The sequence below is a fragment of the Magnolia sinica genome, chromosome 10 (genome assembly GCF_029962835.1).
Source record: "Magnolia sinica isolate HGM2019 chromosome 10, MsV1, whole genome shotgun sequence".
In the NCBI taxonomy this organism is placed as follows: Eukaryota; Viridiplantae; Streptophyta; class Magnoliopsida; order Magnoliales; family Magnoliaceae; genus Magnolia; species Magnolia sinica.
In genome coordinates this window covers 77,887,728-77,910,664 of record NC_080582.1, presented here as the reverse complement: position 1 = coordinate 77,910,664, position 22,937 = coordinate 77,887,728, and the positions used below count along the sequence as shown (strand labels likewise).

At 38.2% G+C, this 22,937-nt stretch overlaps 1 protein-coding gene across 1 annotated transcript; it reads right to left on the bottom strand.

Annotated features, from left to right (window-relative positions):
- Positions 1–330: 330 nt before the first annotated feature.
- Positions 331–1,623, bottom strand: LOC131217616 (F-box protein SKIP23-like). Its single transcript, XM_058212559.1, has one exon. It carries the CDS (start codon positions 1,567–1,569, stop codon positions 331–333), a length of 1,239 nt encoding a protein of 412 aa, XP_058068542.1. The 5' UTR covers positions 1,570–1,623.
- Positions 1,624–22,937: the final 21,314 nt, after the last annotated feature.

Genomic DNA, 22,937 nt, shown 5'->3' with positions numbered 1-22,937 from the left:
CTCCAATTAGGTGATTACTGTTACACTGGCCTCCTTGTATAATCAATATAAAGCTAAACAATCTAACTTCAGGCTGGAATTGAAGCAACTAAACTCTGAAAACTTGTTTCTATTGTATGTTTAACTTCATAGAACTTAGTAAGAAAAAAAATCTAAATTTCTAAATGCACATAGATATTATGGTCAAACTTCCAAGTTTGCTTCTTCAATCTCTCATCAAATTACTAAACATCTATTAATATAAACTGACAAAAATCGTGGAAAGAAAAAATGTTTATCGAATGTGTATTTGAGAAATATTTTTAAAAAAAAAAAAAACATTAAATGCAATTATTCTTCCAACGCCTCATTACAACGATAAGATGTGTGCAACCATATGGGTGGAGGCCAAATCATTCCCAAGTCATTGCTTGAATGGTATTGGCATGGCAACGATGTGATGCTATTATCCTCCAAGTTGAACATGCCTAAATCATGACCCCCTCGTACACCACCCTTAAATGGATATATTTCGTCATCAGTAAAGTAAATACAATTTCTTTTGAAGCTGGGAAAATCGTGAGCCGAGAGAGATAATGAGTAGTTTGAGCCTAAGAACAACATACAATCCCCAAGAGTTTTCACCTCAAACCTCTCCCCCCTACTTATATCCATCTTAAAAACTTTAAATTTAACTGTATAATATATCCAATTATCATTATCTTCATAATATCTAACAACCTCACCATTATGAATGTCTTTACAATATCTAACAACCTGTAATAGCTCCCCCATTGATTCCACTAAATAAATCATCTGCTTATAGATATTCATTTGTCGCAGCACATGGAAATTCATTTGTGGCATGACCTCCACTGCATCGGGAGGACCATCAATGTTGCAAAGTGCAACTCTTCCATTAACATCTACCACATAGAATTGTTCTTTATAACACACAATGCCACAATAAGGACACCATATCTTTTCAATTACGGTCCACTCATTGTCTCCATGTCTACAGAATGCCAATTTTTGAAGCTCACCATGGAGGGCCATAACAACATAGTTGGGGTTCGATGTAGGGTTGGAGGTTTCCATAGCCTTATTTATGAAGCGGGTTCTTATCCATTCCGAGTTTGGAGTTTCTACTACACCATTGAATAAAGACCGTACATTGTACTCTGCACCCACTCTGGATTTGTCAAATCCTAGTACTTCGGAAAATGTTTTTATTGGAGGAAGTTCGATCTGGGTCTTAGTAAATGGATTAAATAAACGAATGACAGGGGTCTCATCTACTGCAACCAGCCAACCATTGGAAGAACCACAATACCTTAGCCCATGAACCTCTGATAGCTTGAGGTAAAATATCTTGTTATCAGATAAACTAAAGGCACTGTAGGCCTTGACGTTCTTGTCATATGGAAGCATTAACAGTGGTAGCTGGTAAGGGTAATGAAGAGGCAATTCCTCTACGGCTGATCGCCATGATTTGCAAGTGGCACGAAATGCCAGATAATCCCTGTTGGCAGATAGTAATTCAGCGATTGTACGTAACAGTTCATTTTGAAGTTGGGACCAGTCAGCCATGCATATCCTTCTCAATATTACTGATCACTCAATATTATGCAACTGTGTTTCCTTAGAGCTGGAAAAAAAAGTGAAATAAAACATGAAATTAGATGAAGGGATCATGGTAAATATTACATTTCTACTACAAAAGTACTTGGAACAAAGTAAATCAACAGTACATCTCAAATCCAATCAGCTTTTAGCTTATACTACTAAATCAGGCTCATAAAACTTCAAGAATTTAAAATTGAAACCATAAGTGTAATTTTCTAGTTACCTAGAGTGGAAATAAAAAGATAATTACTATTAAAAAAAGTATATTTTTCATCTGTTTTCACACACACACACACACACACACACACACACACAGAAATGGTTCTATGCGGTCGACCTCATGGGAACTTCCCATGAGGTCGAGCTTTGTGGGCTCCACCATGATGTGTGTCTTGTTGGGGGCCTTGCACAAAACGTTAGGATCTAACCTCCCAAAATAAACCAGAATTATGGAATAATAAAGCAATGAAGTAAATCAAAGTATAAACCACAAGACACCAGAGAATTTTACGTGGAAAACCCTCAAAGAGGTAAAAACCACGGGACCTCGTCCAGATCAATAATCTACTATAAAGCAGAATGTTACAACCGATTACAAACACACACCGCTTGGATTAAACCTTCTTCACTCACGTAGGAGTGGATAAACAATAAGAGAAACAAAGAAAATGGAGAGATCTCACCGATTACGAGGACGCGGAAGCGCTGAGATATGGTAGATCACCTCTACGAGCATAGCCTCCCTTCCACAAGCTTCCTCTCTCTCTTTCTCTCTTTTTCTCTCTCTCACACACCTTTGATAACCCTAAACCCTCTTAAAGTATCTTTAGGAAACCTTAAAAAACCTTGGAATATACCCCAATCCTGCATACACCCCTTTATATAAGAATAGAAAGAGGGAGAATCCAAATATGAAACAAAATCCGCAAAATCTGCGTTTCCACAATCGCATCTGAGGAACTCTTCGATGATATCGAAGGTCTCTCGATGACAGCCTTCGATATCATCGACGGTCCTTCGATGATATCAAAACAGGACCAAAAACTGTCCAGCGACCAGGGGTGAAAAATCCAACAATTATTGATGTCATCGAACCACTCTCGATGACAGCCTCGATATCATTTAAAGTCCATCGATGGTATCGATAGGACCAAAAAACTATCCAGCGACCAGCGGTGAAAAATTCAGCAATTATCGATGATATCGAAACTGGTTCGATTTCATCAAACCCAGCAATGAGGAGAAAATCCCCATCAAATCTTTTCCTTTTCGACTCAGGAGGAATTCACCTTCTACAAGCCAGCCTGGTTTCTACAAACCTCAAACTTGCCCTTGAGCAAAGCCTTGGTCATCATATCTGACCCATTATCGTCCGTGTGGACCTTCTTAAGCTGCAACACCTTATATTCCAAAGTATCCCTGATCCAGTGATACCGAATCTCTATGTGCTTCGACTTGGAGTGCTGACTTGGATTCTTGCTCAAGTGTATAGCACTTTGGCTATCGCAATAGACCACCTGTTGCTCCTGCTTCAGGCTAAGTTTCTGTAGGAACCTCTTCATCTAAAGCATCTCTTTACATGCCTCTGTGACTGCAATATACTCGGCTTCTGTCGTCGACAATGCTACGACCTTCTGTACCTTACTCTGCTAAGAAACCGCTCCCCCTGCAAACGTTAACATGAACCCCGATGTAGACTTCCTAGAGTCTATGTCACCTGTCATATCTGCATCTGTGTAGCCCTCTAACACAGGTTTTCCGTCACTATAGCATAGGCTTAACGTGGATGAGTCTCTTAGATACCGCATTATCTACTTCACCGTTACCCAATGTTCTTTGCCAGGATTGGCAAGATACCGGCTGACAACACCAACCGCATATGCTATGTCTGGGAGTGTATACACCATAGCATACATTAAACTTTCCACAGCTAACATGTAGGGTATCTTCTACATCTCATCCACCTCTTCCTTCGTCTTGGGACATGCCTGTCGCTCAATCTGAAGTGACCATCCAGTGGAGTATTGACCAGCTTCACTGCATTTATATTGAACCACTTTAGGACTTTCTCAATATACCGCTCTTGTGACAACTAAAGCTTCATGCTGCTTCTGTCACGAGTTATCTCCATTCTTAGGATTTGTTTAGCTGGGCCCAAGTCTTTCATAGTAAACGACTTGCCCAACTCCTATTTCAGCCTGTCGATTTTCTTGATGTCTTTTCTCATGATGATCGAGCATGTCATCAACGTATAACAGCAGAACTAAGAAATCACCATCTGAGAACTTGCGCGTGAACACACAGTGGTCTGATTCCGTTCTATCATACCCATGCTGTAACATGAATAAGTCGAACTTCTTGTACCATTGCCATGGAGCTTGTTTTAGCTCATATAAGCTCTTTCTCAACCTACACACCATATGCTCTTTGTCCTTGACTTCAAACCCCTCTGGTTGGTGCATGTAGATCTCTTCTTCCAGGTCACCATGGAGAAATGCAATTTTGACATCTAACTGCTCTATCTCTAGATCCATGCTAGCCATCAACCCAAGCAACACCTGTGTAGGGTCTGAGGATACCACAACCTTTTTTATGAAGCGGGTTCTTATCCATTCCGAGTTTGGAGTTTCTACTACACCATCGAATAAAGACCATACATTGTACTCTGCACCCACTCTGGATTTGTCAAACCCTAGTACTTCGGAAAACATTGTTATTGGAGGAAGTTCGATCCGGGTCTTAGTAAATGGATTAAATAAATGAATGACAGGGGTCTCATCTACTGCAACCAGCCAACCATTGGAAGAACCACAATACCTTCACCCATGAACCTCTGATAGCTTGAGGTAAAATATCTTGTTGTCAGGTAAACTAAAGGCACTGTAGGCTTTGACGTTCTTGTCATATGGAAGCATTAACAGTGGTAGCTGGTAAGGGTAATGAAGAGGCATTTCCTCTACGGCTGATCGCCATGATTTGCAAGTGGCACAAAATGCCAGATAATCCCTATTTGCAGATAGTAATTCAGCGATTGTACGTCACAGTTCATTTTGAAGTTGGGACCAGTCAGCCATGTATATCCTTCTCAATATTACTGATCACTCAAGATTATGCAACTGTGTTTCCTTGGAGCTGGAAAAAAAAAAGTGAAATAAAACATGAAAATTAGATGAGGGATCATGTTAAATATTACATTTCTATTACAAAAATACTTGGAGCAAAGTAAATCAATGGTAAATCTCAAATCCAAACAGGCTTTAGCTTATACTACTAAATCAGGCTCATAAAACTTCAAGAATTTAAAAATTGTAGCAATCACCAGTGCAAGCAGATTCGGTCTATTGCACACACGCAAGCACTTAGAGAACACATGCTTTGACGCTCACCCGAGAATATTACATTTCTATTACAAAAGTACTTAGAGCAAAGTAAATCAATAGAACATCTCAAATCCAATCAGCTTTTAGCTTATACTTCTAAATCAGGCTCATAAAACTTCAAGAATTTAAAATTGAAACCGAAGTGTAATTTTCTAGTTACCTAGAGTGGAAATAAAAAGATAATTACTATTTTAAAAAGTATATTGTCAATCCATTTTTATATATCATTTCAAGACATGATCCAAAATTGAATCATATCCAAAGCCCAAGTGGACCAAACCATAAGAAACACACCATTCATCTATTTTTACATGGAAGTTGGGCCAATGCACCAAAAACTCCAAAGCTATGAAGAAATAGAATATCGCTTTATCTAGGCCCTTCCAGTCAAACCGACCAAGATCTCCCCGTAGGCTACCCCGAATCTCACAAGTCCCACGGTGGGAACCACCCCATGGGCATTATGCATCTCATAGCCCCATCTTATGAGTCACCTCACCATAGTGTGGAGATGCACGTGCATTAGGTTGGGAGTTCAAATCTTACTCTAAGTATATTATATTTTTAATAAAATCCCATCATTTACCGTTCAAATCACATTAGAGTCGGCGACTTTTAGAACAATGGGGTGTATGTTGTAAGGGCCGTGAAAATTTACTAATAATAATAATAATAAAGATATTTTATCTTATCTTTACTTTATATTTATTTTAAATCAATCTTATCTCCTATCTTAAACCGTATAATTTAAATATACCTCTAACCCTCCTCACATCTCTCACGATTCAAACATTCAGTCGTAAAAAGAGTTTTAGTCAAATTCAAATATTAACAAAAAGGCTACCTGCGATAGCAGAGAAAGGAAGAAAGAGAATTTTGGAGTGCTTAGATCAGATATGTATATCGTCTTCCTTTTAGTATTTTTTTTTTATATATTTAATATAATTTGATTTGGTGTAGGCAATGAACGGTGTGGATTGGTCACACGTTCATTGTATTGAATTATGAGTAGATGCCATTTAAAGGTGAGGGGAATATAAAATTATGTAATTGTAATTGGTGTATATCTGATCAAATTAGATTAGATCTGTACTGATCATATAATCCCTAAGGCCAAAATATACAAGGGCCCTAATATTCAGATCAATCTAACCATCAGATGTGCCACATTAGTTAGATCTAGAAGTGTTTAATAAAGGAATCTTAGATATTTTGCGCAAGTGTTGGTATCACTTGGTGTAGAAGGTCGAGATAAATCATTGGTGTATGTGTGGTTAGATCCACACCATTCATCCAATGCGTAGAGGCAAAACATGACAAGACCTTAAGAATCTGAATGATTTAACCATCCGATGGGCCACCCCGATCAACTAATTTTCATTCAATTTTATAATCTTAAAAAGAAAAAAAAGATAGAATAAAAATTTTAATTATTTAATTATTTTGGATTTAGCTACATAGGATGTTAATCAAAGGTGGGCCCCACCATATAATACAAATAAATGAATAATAATATCGTTGATATAATTGATAGGACCTCGAAATTCAAATCAACTTAATTATATTGCAGAGTCAATATTACCAAACTCAGGTGAGTAACCCAACTTGTTTCATAATTCATTAAAATTAAAATAAATCTTTTGTGATTGTTGGATTGATTTACTGATTTGAGTATTTTGATATTATAATTGTACGCTAAATTCATAAGTGAATATTTTGATCAAGACAACTATGCCAAATATGAAAAATATGCATTTACATATCATCCATCATTCATTGCATTGTATAATGTATGGTCGATCGTAGGAGCCCTCCGTAGAAGAAATGTCGATCCTGGTAGAGCGTTACCAGATGCGGACTATGCCCAAGCCTACCGAAAGGTGGAAACCTACCCAACCGGTAGATGCGGGTTGACGACCTCTAACCCAAGCAGATAGACGATCATCCCATCTAATGCATTCATACACTATTTTACATTCATATCATTGTACATGCATTTTTGTATTATTTTAATTATTATGATTATAAACCATGTTGGGTTATATTACTAAGCCCGAGCAGCTTATATTTTTATTGATAGAAAAATCGTACAGAGGAGCCATTAGCAGATGATGTGGCACAAGAACCAGAATGATCTACCATATCTGAACATGACCCATGTGACACGTGGTCATACTTATCTGAAGATGAAGTAGTAACATCAGATCATTTCTAATTATGTGGTTTATTTGTTAGTATAATTTGATTAACGTATAATGCATATTGGTATTGATTTTGAGACTTTAAGAAATTATTTAGATTTATTTCTTTAAAACAATGTTAGCATGGAATAAACATCATTAGTATAATGGTATAATAAATGAATGATTTTAAGGTTTATTTTATTTTAAGGGTCGTCAAGATTTCTATATGCTTGGTTGATTGGTATTAAGTGTTATGTATGTGTGATTAAGATTATAGTGGATCTTATATTGAATGTAATTATCACATGCGATTAAACTGATTGAAAAATAATTAAGTGAGTACAGTTTGTGCATGAGTTACGAACCGAAACTCGGGTCTATGGGTGCACACTCTGTACCCGGATTTTGGGGCGTAACATATGTTCCATCGACTTCCTTGGTCACCAGGTGCATCAGTGCACACTTCGATGTTCTAAGCCTGATTTTACATTACTCCACCTCATGGTGTAGCCCACCTTGGTTTTGGACAAGGATGATTTTGGGCATGTATGGTAAACATTAGAGGATGCACCTGATCGAAGAAGTGGATGTCACACGTAGGACATTGCTTAAGATATCGGGCCTCATAAAGATTTCCTTCTTCTTATGGCTATAATTGGCAATCAATGATTAAAAAAGTAAAAAAGATAGAAAGAAATTACGTGTTCAAAACACACACACACACACACACACACACACACACACACACACACACACATATATATATGAATGCTCACCGGCCCACCTACATGCATGCGTGTGCGCTTTTGCACATGTGTCATGGGCATCTAATCCGAAACTGCATCCCCTGAAACCCAAGGCACCAATTTTCACCTGTATCAAAAACTCTGGTGGACTATAGCAAAGAGCGATGCAAATCAAGGGAGAAAACTAATTTATTTTTCCATGTCCCACAAAAGTTTTGGATAAGAGTAAAAGTTGGGAGTTGGGGTTTCATGGGGTGCTGCATCACGTGGACTATTTAGAATTTGGACTCACATCACAAATGATGAGTTCTCAAAAAGTTCGCGTGAGTTCCGTGAAAACTAGTGTGCAGCGGAGCATATATATATATATATAGATAGATAGATAGATATAGCAGTCGCTTGTGTGAGCAGATTCTAATTCGGTGAGACCCTGGCCTCACCAAGATGGTGAGGGTGAGGCATCATTTTAGGGTATTATCCCAAACATGAAGCAAATCCAATTATCAGATAGACCGTTTCATAAGAATTAGTGATTATTAACCTTTAATAGGCCAGGGAGGTTCTGGATCAAGCTAATATCTATTTTTTCCCTACATCCATGCCTATGTGACCTTATCAATAGATTAGATGGCAAATAAACACAACGGAAACATTAAGGTATGTCTTAAGAAGTTTTTAATTGTAGGTGGTTCAATCACCACAGTTTCTTATGAAACATTCCCCCCATAATTGGATCTGCTTCATGTTTGGGATAATGCCCTAAAATAATATTAAAAAAACGGACGGACAGTGTTGGTATGTAGGAGTATGTAAGTGTGCATGAACTTTCACAAATATCTGTCAGGCCTGCAAATCTGGCCTCTTGTACACACTCGGGCACTCACCCAATTCGCTACGTTCAATAGAATATACACCAGACACAATAATTGGTAAATTGGACACACCCGGGCACTTATCTAACCCAAATACAATTGATGAAGTATACTGTCTATTGCACACACGTAAGTGCTTAGCTGGAGAATATTGCACACGATTATTGTACACACTTGGATGCTCACCATAAGGTAATTAAGGGACCTATTGTACACACCAGGATACTCACCCAAAGGAAATAATTGGAGTTTTCAACCGTGCAATGCATGAATCAAACAAAGTTCTTTCCAAAGTCTTTCACAATCAAGCACTTAATTTTTAAGACTTCTTGAGGCGTCAAAATATATTCATGTAAATTATAAGATTTCTAACCATAGATTGAAATCATTAAATTTTACATAAATCATTAAGAACGTCTCAAATTTATACGCTCTCGAAAGATAACCTCAAAAACAAAAAATAGCAATATGAATTTTCAACAAGTGACGACAGTGAAAACAAAATAACGAAATTCCAAATCATAAATTCAAACTACTAAATAAGTCACAAATCCAACGATAATGTTACATAAGTCTAATATCTTGAATCGAATTTTGAATCATGCTCATATGAGATTACTAATGCGAGAAGAGGTAAGCGGCAACTCACTTTATTAAATCAGACTAAAATCGGTGTAACTCGCCCTGACTCAGCTCTGACTCGGTTTCGACTCAATTCCAAACCGGTGTAACTCGTCCTGACTCAGCTCTGACTCGGTTGCGACTCAGTTCCAAATCGGATTTCTCACGACTTGGTGAAGTTCTCGTTATCTTTATCCTTCCTGCATCTCTCTTTCTCTCGTCAGGTAGGGTTTTAATAGCCATCTCTTGGACTCCACTAAGATCCGGAAATCCTACTGCGAAGAACGAACGGTCTGGATTCATTCTTGGAGCCGAAGTTTCTTAAAAAAAAAAAAAAAAACTTCCGTAAACAGTTCGGTCATGACGCCTGTGGTTTCTTACTAGGTTGGATTGGATTAGTGTTGCACGGATGAGATTTAACCGTTTGAACGGGTAGGATCTATTTAGGGTTGATTTCATGGATTGATCGAATTCCGGCCGGGACGCGGATTTCCTGCGAAAACCTTTCGCATGAAGGGAAGCGGATTGCGCACTGAGTAACTCAGTACCATAAGCGTACTGAGTAAACTCTGTAGGGCCCACTGTCATTCATGCATTGTATCAACTCCGTCCATCTGTTTTATCATATAAATTTATGGCTTTATCTCAAATATTAAGAAAATCCAAAGCTCAGCTGGACCACACAACAAGAAACAGTGTGAATTGAAGTCTACCGTTGAAAAGTTCTTGGGGCCACATAAGTTTTAGATCAAGCTGATATTTGTTTTTTCCCTTCATCCTTGTCCGTGTGATCTTATGATAAGTTTGGATGACAAATAAACATCACTGAGGGCCTTAGAAAGGTTTCAATGGTGGAAATCAATACTTTCACTGTTTCCTGTGGTATGGTCTACTTGATCTTTTGATATATTTCAATTTTGATCTCAACCTCTAAAATGATCAGTAAAAACGGATGGGTGGCGTGGATAAACCACATGAATTCAAGGTGGGCCCCACAGAGTTTATTCAGTACGATAAGAGCGTACTGAGTTACTCAGGACGCAATCCGATTTCCGCATGATGTTCGTGTGGAAGGATGCTGGGTGGGGCCCACTTCAATGTATGTGATAAATCCATTCCGTCCATCCGTTTTGCAAGCCCATTTTATGACGTGCAACTAAAAATGAAGTAGATACAAAACTCAATCGGGTCACACGAGGGGGAAATTTTGGAAAAGAAATGCTTACCGTTGAAACCTTCATGGGGCACCACATTAATGTTTATATGCTATCCAAACCGTTTAGCAGCAGCAGCAGCCGAGGAGGCCATGCCACCAGAGTAATGTCCATACAGGGGAACCATGCCTTTTCCATTACGTGATGAATTAGCAGCAGCAGCAGCCGAGGAGGCCATGCCACCAATCTTTTTCGAATTCGTTTCAGTATTGTGTTAATTACCTGACTGTTTCGGATAGGGTACTCCAGTCAAAAGCTAATAAAATAAGTCCAAAACCATTTAGCATACGGAAGAAATATGATAATAAACACATTGAAGAAACTGTGACATTAGTAAGATTCAACTAGATCCAAAGCTCCCAATTAAACATACCATATACCACTATACACAGTTCTGAACAAACAAAATCACACTGTCAAATAACTTACCATTCCAACCAATTTCATATGCTATAAGCATAATTGATTTCAATGATAATCCATTAGACTCGGATTAGAACTGGAAAATTTTACTAGATATATGCAAGTCGTAACTACACAAACGTCATCATGCCGCCAGTTACACAAAGTAATCATTATGAAATTTATAATTACACACAGAAAATGCGGAATAATCATATAATGCACCTGGAAGCCCATGCCGGTACAACCTATAGAACTATTGATAATGTGCTGGATTTGGGTGCCTGACTTGCACTCTCAAAGTTGGTAAACGTTAGCTTAGATCGCTGATACTTTATTTTTTTCAAATAAGATTCTAGAGAGAATCAAGACATGATAGTGTTTGAACGATGGGCCTCGACAACCTGCGATACAATTACCAAACCTTTCAAACGGAACACAAGGTGACCTATTGTCGATTTGAACCATGCATTCAACTAGAAGCAAGCCATGTTGCAAGAATCATGCCGATTTGATGAACCTAACCCTTTGAACGGGATCAATTTGTTACATCTGTCTATGGCTTATGAGCCATAAATCACATGGTTAGAATCATCAAATCAAAGTGTTACTTTAGAATCATAAGAAATACAAAGAGTGATCTGTTACTAGATGCTTCAAAATGATGGATCTATTTTGTTTCTCCGGTCGACCTTGACTGTCCATTTTCATGCTATTGATCGGAAGCATAGGATCACCTAATTGACATGTTTTTTTGCACCATAGCTTGCTCGTTGTTGGATGAGGAGCAGTCTAATTTCTGTAGATTAACCTCCTAGAACTTGAAATTACAAACTTAACACCAAAATATTGCAAGATTATCCCCATTTCATAGATGTGAGACAATTTAGTCAAATTGAACTTACATAATGTTCAAGAATGGGAATAAAGGGTAAGGAGAAACAAAACAAGAAGTGACTGTATTCTTGCGCTCTGCATTCACTAGTCCTTCGACCTTCTTTCTCCCTTTCTTTAATAAAACTTTGTTAATGATCAAAAAACGGAACACGAACAAGAACACGGATTCGTAGGAACATGCAAGGGCAAGACATTCAATGCCAATTAAATGGGTCGACACAACTTAGTATAGCCCAGATATATCCAACGCATTGCCTAGACACAAAACTTCACTCCCAATAGCATGCAGTTCTAAATCAAACAATTCTATGAGAACCAGGGTGTCCCGTATCTGTTACGATACGGGCGTATCGGCCGATACGTATCGGTAACGGCCATGGCCGTTACGCGGTACGGGCCGTAACGGTCACCCCCCGATTCTGTAGCCGCAATGGCCGTTACCGGGCATAATGTCCTTTACTGCCCCGTAACGGCCGTTACGGTTTTAAAAAAATTACCTTTTTTTTGTACTTTTTAAGGTCTGTTTTTTCACTTTTTTTGAAACTTCTTTCTTCTAAACTCTTTCTAAATCATTCTATTGCTATTTTCGACCACTCTTAGCTTGATATTACAAATAAAAACAACTTATATTAAGGATTTTCTTGATTCGAAGCTCTGTGGGCCATTTTCCAGAAATTCCTCAAAAATAGGTATTTATACTTTTTATTCAATGTTTTGTTATTTTAATGGTAGAATATGATGTGTTGATCATAATAGAAGATAATAATATCCATTTTACAGATTGTTGTTATCATTTTATATTTTTTTATAATTTTTTTCTATTTACGCACTATTTTTAGCCCTTTTTTTTAATTTGAAAAATTATTTTTTATTGAATGTTTTGATGTTTTAATGGTAGAATATGATGTGTTAATCATAGTAGAACATGTTGATGTTCATTTTACAGATTGTTATTGTCATTTTATATTTTTTTATGAATTATGAAAAATAATTGCAAACACCTACACATGTAAGATATTTTCATATTACATTCATTCTAATATATCTATCATTGATAGTTGATAGTTAGAAAATTAAATATATGAGTTTTGCAGTCAAATCCAGGTTGTCTGGTTCATAAATTCATCAGACAGTCCGATACAACTTCTCACCAAAGAGTGGACCGTTACACCACCATAAACATGTTCCAATTTATAAATGAATGTATATTTGGAATGCTTAGAATATTCCAGATTTAATCCATATTTTTTCAAATTTTTTTGGCAAAAAAAAAATTTTGCACCATTACGGGTCGTTATGCCCCCGTATCCGTATCGGTATCAAAGGGTACCGATACCGATACGGAATACCTTGATGAGAACTGATGATGGATTTTACAGGGCTTGGCTACAAAATGAACTTCAGGCATGCATGCATATCATAACATTTCTACTAAAACTTAGAGACATGGAAGAAAACAAACGATTGGGATATAATAATTTGATTTTTCTAGAGCTCAAATGCTCATTAGTACAATAGAAACTTCACATCAAGTGGAGGTCCTTTTTCCTGAAGCTATGTTTTGAAAAAAAAAAGAGTCAGATAATACTCTTAGTTTGCGATTTCCACACAAGATGCAAAGATCATTAGAACTGACATAGAAATCCTAATGCTCGGATTGAAACAACAAAAGGTTAAGCTGAAAATTACTCAAAATTTGCACGATACTAAACATCTGACAAGGGACCTTAACAATTGGACCTCTAACAGTATGAAAGGTTATATCAAAATGAGGAAAAACTGAGAAACACCAAAAAATCAAGCAGAAGTGAATGACTGGATGGAATTTGAACTGGATTTGAAGCCTTCAAAACATTTCAAATGATTGGATGGAATTTTAAGTTTGCCAAAAAAGACAACAACAACAGCTATGCCATTTGTGCTAGATTTGAAGCCTCCAAAACATTTCAAGTCCTAAGTAATGTGATACTACATCAATGCCACATATTAAAATAGAGACCTTACTGGGTGAAAAGTAGCTACAGAAAACCCATTCCCACAAAAAACCCATTTTTCAGAAAATCAATTAAGAAGACAGGGAGCCTCTATTTACAAAAAACTCCCTTTTCCTCATAAAACCAACACATAAATGTGGTTACAGGACAGGCGGCGAGAGGAGAAACAAAGGAGTTCAAGTAATGGCGAACGGTTATGGACCATCACAACGTGGGAAGGATCTAGATGGGTAGATAAATTAAAGACTATAAATAACAAAAGAATTCAGCAAGAAAAATACTCTCATACCAACTCAAACAAACCAAATCTATCTTTCAATTATCCTGTCAATTTACCAATCAAATTACATTCCATAGTGTAATCATTTACTTTTTGCGTCAAACAAGTTACATTTCCTAGTGTAATCTTTTACTTTTTAAGCTTACTGTTTTACATTCCATAGTAGTGTAATACGTAGCATTAACCAAGTAGTGGGTAACTTTTAGTTGTAATTTGAGCCTGCACTCGTGCGTTGGATTTTGTTCATCAATTGGAAAGGTGTTCCGCAGCTATTTTTCGTGATCGACTGTAAGAATCCCTTTTCCAATTTCATTTTATCTATATAGAAAAGTCCTTTCGTATAGAAGGCAAAGGTGCAACCCATCATCAAAGGACGAACCCCACCCTCTTAATATCACCTGATCCAATTTTACACATTGAGAGAGTGGTTGAATAGGCGACCGATCTCATCAAATCTCGATCATACACTACGTGTTTACCTATCTTGGTGCTTAGGGTCATTATTGTTCGGTTTGAATTGAAGCCGCAATTTCAATTCTGGCACGCCCACACACCCAGTGCCAAAAACAACAACAAGAAGTTTTTAGCATGCCCAGTGGGATTGTGTCTAACTTACCGGGGTAGTATTGCCAACTAAGAATAGAAGAAGTGCTCGTATTGCCAGGGTTGATCCCTCTACGCCAACCGCACCACCTCCAGTAGATGACGTGTGAGTTATGACAACCCCTGAGACATTGAATTTAAATAATAGTCCAACATCTGTTGCTAGGTATCAGGAAGGAGCGTCAACTTCCCGAACTATTCTTCTAGATGAGGTAGTTGTTGTGCTCCGAGATGTACAGATGAGCATTTAACTTGTGCAGGAATATGGAAGGGCCCAGGGAGAGTAATTTCATATTTAAGCTGAAAATACCAATCAATATATGGCTAATTAGATTGAAGCCATGCATCGATTGATAGCTATGATGGCCAAACGAACACTATCGACAACATAATACAATGTCGAGGAAAGTTCTATTGGCAATGTAGCTTTGTTGTCACACATGCCGTATCCACAACGTAATCCACCATCGGTTCCTATCCAGGAGATGAGAAATGAGCCACCTCCTATGGGAGTTAGGTGACTGGAGGGAGAGGGTAGGAACTTTATACCTGAAAACATGAATCTAGGATTGCCAGGAGGATTCAATCTCCAACAGTTCCCTACATTCCAGGATAATGTGAACCGATTTGGTCCCGATCACCCACCAGTCTTAGAACCTCAGCAGATGGATCGTGACCAGATTGTACAAATTGTCCAAGAAGTTGTTGGCCAAGTACTCAGCCACAACATTCTCTCGGTGTATCATAAACCATACCGCGAATGGATAGATCAGCAACACTCATTGCCAAGAAACTATCGACCGGATTTTACCTTATTTTCTGGCGAGCCCGGTCAATCGACTATCGAATATGTTGGTCGATTTACAATGAAATGTGGAGAATTGGCCAACAACGACTATCATAAATTGTAATTGTTTGGACATTCACTAACGGCAATGGCCTTCACATAGTACTCAAACTTACTGTCAAACTCAATACACACTTGGCAAGAGATGGAAGAAAAGTTCTACACTTAGTTCTTCTCTAAGAATAGAGATTACTATGGCCGATCTCGTACGTTTTCGGCAGTTGCTTGGAGAAACGTGTGAGAGCTATATCATATGGTTTAAGCAGGCGAAGTGTTGTTATAAGGTTGTCATGGCCGAAGCTGAATTTATGCAACTTGCACAAGACAGGTTTGAATACAAACTTCATAAGAAGTTTATAGGCACGGAGTTCGTAGATTTGTATGACTTGACCAAAAAAGTCTCTTGATATGAAGAACCTCTGCGAAAAGGAACTAAGCAAAGAACTTGTCATTGGGGACATATTTGATGCAGGACAATTGACCACTTGCTCTAAAAGCTCAAACTATTAGAGTATGATGAATTAATCCATTTATAACAGTCCAGGCCCCACGTCTCATAGGTTAGGACCTCGGCCGAACCCACCTCGTGGGCTTGTGGGCCCCAAATCACATGGGTCACCCACCCCGAGTGTGTCCCTGCATCCCGCGGGTTACCCCACTCGAGCCCGATGTGAAATGCCCCTGTATTAATCACCCCCGGTGAGAAGTCTCGAATATGAGACCTCCCCCGTGGGCTCCAAATAACATGGGTCACCCACCCTGAGTGTGTCCCCGCATCGCATGGGCTACCCCACTCGAGCCTGGTGTGAAAATGCCCCTGCATTAGTATTACAATGACTCAAATTAGGAGATCACAATTGCTGTAGTGGTGGCTAAAAAGCCACCAGTGTGTTCTGTACTAGTCAAAGAGGAATCGACCGCTTCAGCCGAACAAAAGGCTCAAAAGGTTTACACCTTTAACGTCACAAAAGCTGAGGAAATATTTGATATTTTGTTGGCCGGAAAATTTATCAAAATACCATGAATCATAAGATACCCTCGGTCGATTGGTCAATGAGTTACAAAAGACCAAATACTGCAAATGGCACAGAACTAGGTCTCATTCAACTAACAAATGTGTCGTATTCAGGAACGTTATCTAGGATCACATCAATCCCGAATTACTGAAGTTTCCCGAGAAAGGTGAGGAAGCAATGTCGATCGATATAGACCCGTTACCATCCAACCTCGAAGTCAACATGGTCACGACTAATTTGAGGAATCAACCAACCAGGCAATCAACGGAAAGTGTCACATTGAACAATACAAGGGCATCAATGGCCCTCACATTCGAATGAACGCCATTAGGAGAACCAGTCAGGGTTCCTAGCTATGCGACCGATGCGCTCGAAGGATTTTTCTGGGTGGGGGGACCCTCCCAAGTCAAGATGGGGAGGTCATTACATGGTCCTTGGCCAGTTAGAAGTCACGACTGTTCACAAACCCCTGTTGCAGGGTTGCGAAGTAGTAATAACTCAATGAGACCGAGATCGAATCCATAGGGAATGGGGAACACAGCCTAGAACTAATCTAAGTCTAATGGTTTGTCTGTGTGTTTAATCCAGCGAGATAAAAATGGTTTTAAACAAGAAGAAAAATGACAATGTCCACTTATAGCAATCATAATATCTATTTTACTAATTCAACGATTATAACTTAATAGGAATCGAAGTCCTATCCTATCCAATTGGAAGATAGAGCGGTTAAGCTAATCATAAACAATATTAGAATATGAATTTAATTAAACAATTCACTCATGAAGCACTCGAACATCAATTGTAGGGAATTAAAAGCATCTATAACATCCTTAGACAACCATAGATCAATCAATTATACAGATTGAATCCTTCTCGAAATCAATGATAAACAATTGTTAAATCAAAGCATTCATTGTACCCAGAGTGCATAACAAATTCAAAAATAAACAACTAAAAGACTTTAAAGTAAATTCAAAATCTATTCAATCTAATATTATAATTCCAACCACTGTTTGTTGAATCAAATAAACTAAATAATGTAATGAACTATAAGCTTCATCCCTTAGCCTCAGCTAAGAGATTAGCCTAATATGGCTAATAACTTACAAGAAAAATAAAAGAAAGACAAACTAGAATTGAGAAGTCGTAGAAGAAGAAAGCCTTTGTAGAGACTCCATCACCCACTGGTATCTTTCCCCAGCTCTAATTAGTATCTAAAACAACTAAGAAAACTCCTTTAAATAGTAAAAATTCACACTGACTTGCAACCAACTTCAATTTCCACACTTTCGTTATGCTTCGGTCGCACCAAAGTTGCATTCGGTCGCACATCGAATTTCATCTGAAAAATCTATGCAGAATCTATCTTTAGGTCCCACCTAAGCTGTCTTAGGTGGGACTGAAGTTGGCTACAATCAGACTGAAGGTCGAGCCAAATTAATTCTGAAAATTATAATTTCTTGTTGGGTTGTTTTGTGCACTTTTGATTGGACCGAACCGACCTTAGGTGGGACCGAGCACTCTGTTTTGTGTACTTGATTTTCTTGGATCTTTGGCATGTGAATTCCTCATTAATGACATCCAAATCTCCAATTCTTCAATATTTTCTTTTAAGCTCTAAATCCATCCTTTTAGGCGCATATTCATCTTTAGATCCAAAACTACCTCACATGATAAAAACATATATAATTATATTAGATTAACACTTAAATGGTAGGAAAGGTAATATAATTGAAAGGATAAATATATAATATTTAGGTCTCAACAGTGACTGCCACCAACCACAATAGATGACTCCCAATCACCGCCCACGAAGGGAGCCATCGACCCAAAGGATGGTTAAACCTCCTACAACACGAGAAGGAATATGGAAACGGTTTACACCCAAAATTTTCAGCAGTACCAAAAGCGTTGACCTAGACCCAAAAAGGTCGATGGCAAGACATCGGGTTGCAGTAAGAAGGAAATCAAAGAAAAATGCAAGACCTCTTCGGTCATAAGTAAGCTTTCCTAGGCCTTTCTGGAGGATCCCAATAAACAAGGACCATGTGGCAGTGAATACTATAGTAGTACTATCTCCCATGCTGCAAAATTGGGACTCAAATGCTCTCAACCAGACTGATCGGTCGTTAGTCCTAAGGAAGAAAGTTGTTGTAACTTATCAGACTACCTCAGCGAAGAGTGTTTCCTAGCTGATGAATGGTTGGCCAATGAGCTATCATCGACAGCCGAAGTACTGAAAATCATCTCACCTATTGATCCTTCAGCCAAGCTTGCAGCTAGTGAGTGTATAAGTTAGATGGAAAATGTCTTAAAAGAAGCTGGCCTCGAAACACCAAGGGGACGATGTCCATGTAATGAAATTGTATTTGGGACATTGCCACCACTTGTATTTCATTGGAACATGGTTTTCACATTATCGTTTAGTTTTCAAGCTAAACCTACTCAGTCGAACAGGATGGTGTGCAATGTAGAAGAGTATGCTCCTAGTAATAATACAATACGTTTCTTTTCTATTCAAAGATGTACTACCAAAAAAACAAGGCAACACCGATGGCTAAAAACTGTCGGCGATAGCTTTCCCCAACAACGGGGCATCTGCGTTGCTCGCCAATGGTTATAGCCATCGGACATGCCAACAGCTTTTTTCGACAGTTGTAGCCGTCATCATTTCCAACAGGTATTAACCGTCGAAATTATCTGTTTTTTACCGTCGGCATTTATTTAAAAAAATAAAAATGCAATCCCAACATGAGTTCCCATGATTCATAAGAAAGTAGGTAGCGAATGCTTTTGGGTTGGATTTTGATGGATATTCTTTATTAGATATTTTGATTGAAGAAGAATTATAAGAAAAAAATAAACAATATAAATAAACGTGTGCACCCATAGCTTTGTTTACTAAATCACTTGAAATTGAGATTTTCTTGTCATGTGATAAGTAACAGAAGCAAACCAAAGTGCAGTTCATCCAAGCTGTTGCTGGGCATGTATTCATATATCAATATCTTTTCTTCCACATGAATGCACCTTTCTTTAGAAAGAGATGCTTGTGTCGGAGTTTTGCAATAAGTTCAACTACATTCTTGTACTCTTCCAGGCATTGCCCATAACTCCTAGAAAGTACCTGTACTGATATTTCTTGACCTGTTAGCAACTTTACCTATAAAAAAAAACCAGCATCACTGTTATTAATCCACTTTGGATTCACTATTTCTACCGACCTTCCTGTCTAAAGAAAGGTTTAAAGTTCAACTAGTTGAACCACAAGTTGTCCACACTACAAGAAATGTGGGAATTGTGGGCGCATTTTTACCAGCAGCTAACACAAACTGGGTTTAGATATGAATCATTGGGGCTCACTCCTTAATGTAGGAAACAACTGCAGGAAAAATAAACACCGATGCTCTCTCGTAATAAAAATTCGTTTTCCCCTTGACTTTTTTTTACCATTTATGTCAAAAGCCTATTTCTTCTCCTAACCCCCAATCGTCGTTATTGCAAACCCTAGCAGACTACCACTATTGTCCTGCTTTCTTCTCCAAACCCTAACCCATCAACCACCGCCGCTATCCAGAGTCTTCCCCAGATCCGGTAGCAGCGGATCTTGTCCCAGTGCACAGCCACCCAACCTCCATCAACAGCAACTACCATCATAAGAGGCTGCCTGTCCCATATCATCAACAGCAAAACCCATCTCCACCTGCAATCGTCCACCATTAAATCCAGCGCTTCAGTTCCATCATCCACCCGTAGTGGCAACCATCAAATCCAATAATCCCAAACCGGGAAGCCCAATGTGAGCTCGTGACACAAACATTGTTGTTCCGTCTTCATTGATGTCGTTCTCCTAATCTGCCATCAATGCACGCAATTGCTCTACATCTACATCTTGATCTGAGATCTAATGTGTTTTTCTGATTCCTTGGATCAATGGCCCTCCTTACTGATGAAAGTGGCTGAAGATCGTATCTGGATCTGTTGTGCTTAAATTCCAAGTCTTCTTCATTGTTCGTATCTGCTGGACTCTGCATAGTTGTTGATCGCAAATATCTCTGGACCATTGAGAAGGAATCTACCATTAATCTGTTATGGTGGGCCAGCATCTCTGATCACTTCTGGATCTTGATATGCTCGTGTTGACATTGTGGTCCCCCTTGGTTTGGACGCTCTCATCTGTTGTGATCGGACGAACTAGATGGTGCTGGATGGTTTAAGATGCTCTCTCTCTCTCTCTCTCCATGCTGAAATATGGCTTCCCTGCCTGGACAGAAGGCTCGCTGAAATATGGCTTCCCTGCCTGGACAAAAGGCTCATCAATTCAACATTGAGGCATTGGATTCAAAACCCAATGACAGAGAGAGAGAGAGAGAGAGAGAGAGAGAGAGAGAGAGAGAGGTGAAGTCATTCTTTTATTTGGTTAGCTGATGTAGACCATTGTCACAAATGTTGCCGAGATTTTTAAAATACCACGACATTGTTTTGCAGAAAAATGATTAAACAATATTATCATGATAATATTGCAAGATATTTTAAAACACTAAAAGTTTTAAATTTTCGCTATTTATTGCAAAATTATCTCAATCTTTTATGAAAAAATATATAAAAGTTAAAATAATTAATTTTATACCTGTATATTTAAAATTTTATAACTATTTATAAATTGATAATATTTTATTTTTGGGGAGATTTTACAAAAAAAAAAAAAAAAGAAGAAGAAGAAGAAAGAAAAAAAGAAAACATTGAAAATGAGAATACTCTATCCATACGTATGTATATCATGTCTAAACCATATCACGGTATATGTATGTATTATCATGTCTAAACCACATCACGGGAACTACTGAATGTGCCATATAAACCATTTCTTGAGGGATCTTCACACGGTGGCACAAGGGGTGAGCAGCTTGGGCGTGCATCTGGGGGCGAAACTGTCTTAGTATTCTTCTCCAACGACCAGATTTTGCTTGGTTTTTTTTGTTAGCTTTCATGCTTGATGAATCATGGCATTTTGTTAATTGGATTCTGTTATTTTTAAGTGCCATTCTTTCAGGGAGAACCCATTGAAGCTGAGATTTTGAGGATAATTTGCTACCTTGATCCTTAATTATTCAAGAAGGGTATTTCTTCAAGGTGTTTGGTTATATTTTTTTCAACCAAAGTACATCATAGGAGAATTAATTGAGTACTGGATTTATTTTATTTTTGCTTGGATGTCCTTAGGAAGATGGGCCAATGGGATGCAGTTCTGCCAATTTAATGTCTGGTTTAGACAACCTGGTATGCAAAAGGCTGAAAAATCGTATTCGGGATGATGGGTTACTGATTTTCTGCAGTTGACGCATATGCATGCATTAAAACTAGTCATTTATAAAACAGGACAAGCTCCTAATGAACTTGACTGGAGTATTGACATTGGATCTTTATAGAGAGAATCTTCTTCCTTGACTATACATCTATACGGGCCCTTTGATTTGACCCTCGATGGATCTTTAGGATGCCAAGACAGTTTATGCATTATGTGCAAATATTTAATGCAGCATCTTGCACTAACTATGCAAGCTTTCTTACCAATATCCACGCTATCCACCAACGTTTTTTAATTTATCTACTTTTTTATATTCTTATGGTGAATTTCTCATGACTTAGTTGCTTTCTTGGAAATATCCAAGCTATCCACTAATGGTTTCGAATTTCAGGTTCCAAGTTCTCTGCATTGCTGTTAGTTCCATCTTAGCACTAATTGGCTTGCTTCTGAATTGGACTACTGGATTTTTGGTGTGGAAACTTGGCTGACAGTCATGGTCAGCTGCAGTTGAGGCCACATGCATGCACATGTTGAAGGTGATACTTTTTCCCTTCTGTATTATATGTATGCAGCTGGTGCTTGATGTGGAAATCTGACCCCTGTTGATTTGGGGTCCATGTTGATGTTTGGGTGGCGCTTTTACAATGACTTTTACTGGCGGTCACAAAACCGTGGGAGGAAAGTTCACAAGAGTCTGCTTGTATCTTTAATTTCAGGTTCCATTTTTTAATGTCTGCTAGTTCTAGAAAATAGTGTTTGATCATTGCACACAATTGATAGCTTAGACATGGCAATTTTTGGGTGGATCATTAGTTTGCATTTAGATTTGATAAAAATCATCTAAACAATGGGAAGGATCCTGTTACCATGGTTCCAATCGTAGTCCAGATTCCATGTTCCTATTGCTAGTTATGTTGCTCATTAATGTGATCATTCTAAAACTCTCACTTCTTATTTCTCTTGTTTGTG

What these genes read in the sequence shown, in the direction of transcription:
- LOC131217616 (XM_058212559.1), bottom strand. Translation starts at nt 1,569, where the DNA reads ATGGCTGACTGGTCCCAACTTCAAAATGAACTGTTACGTACAATCGCT.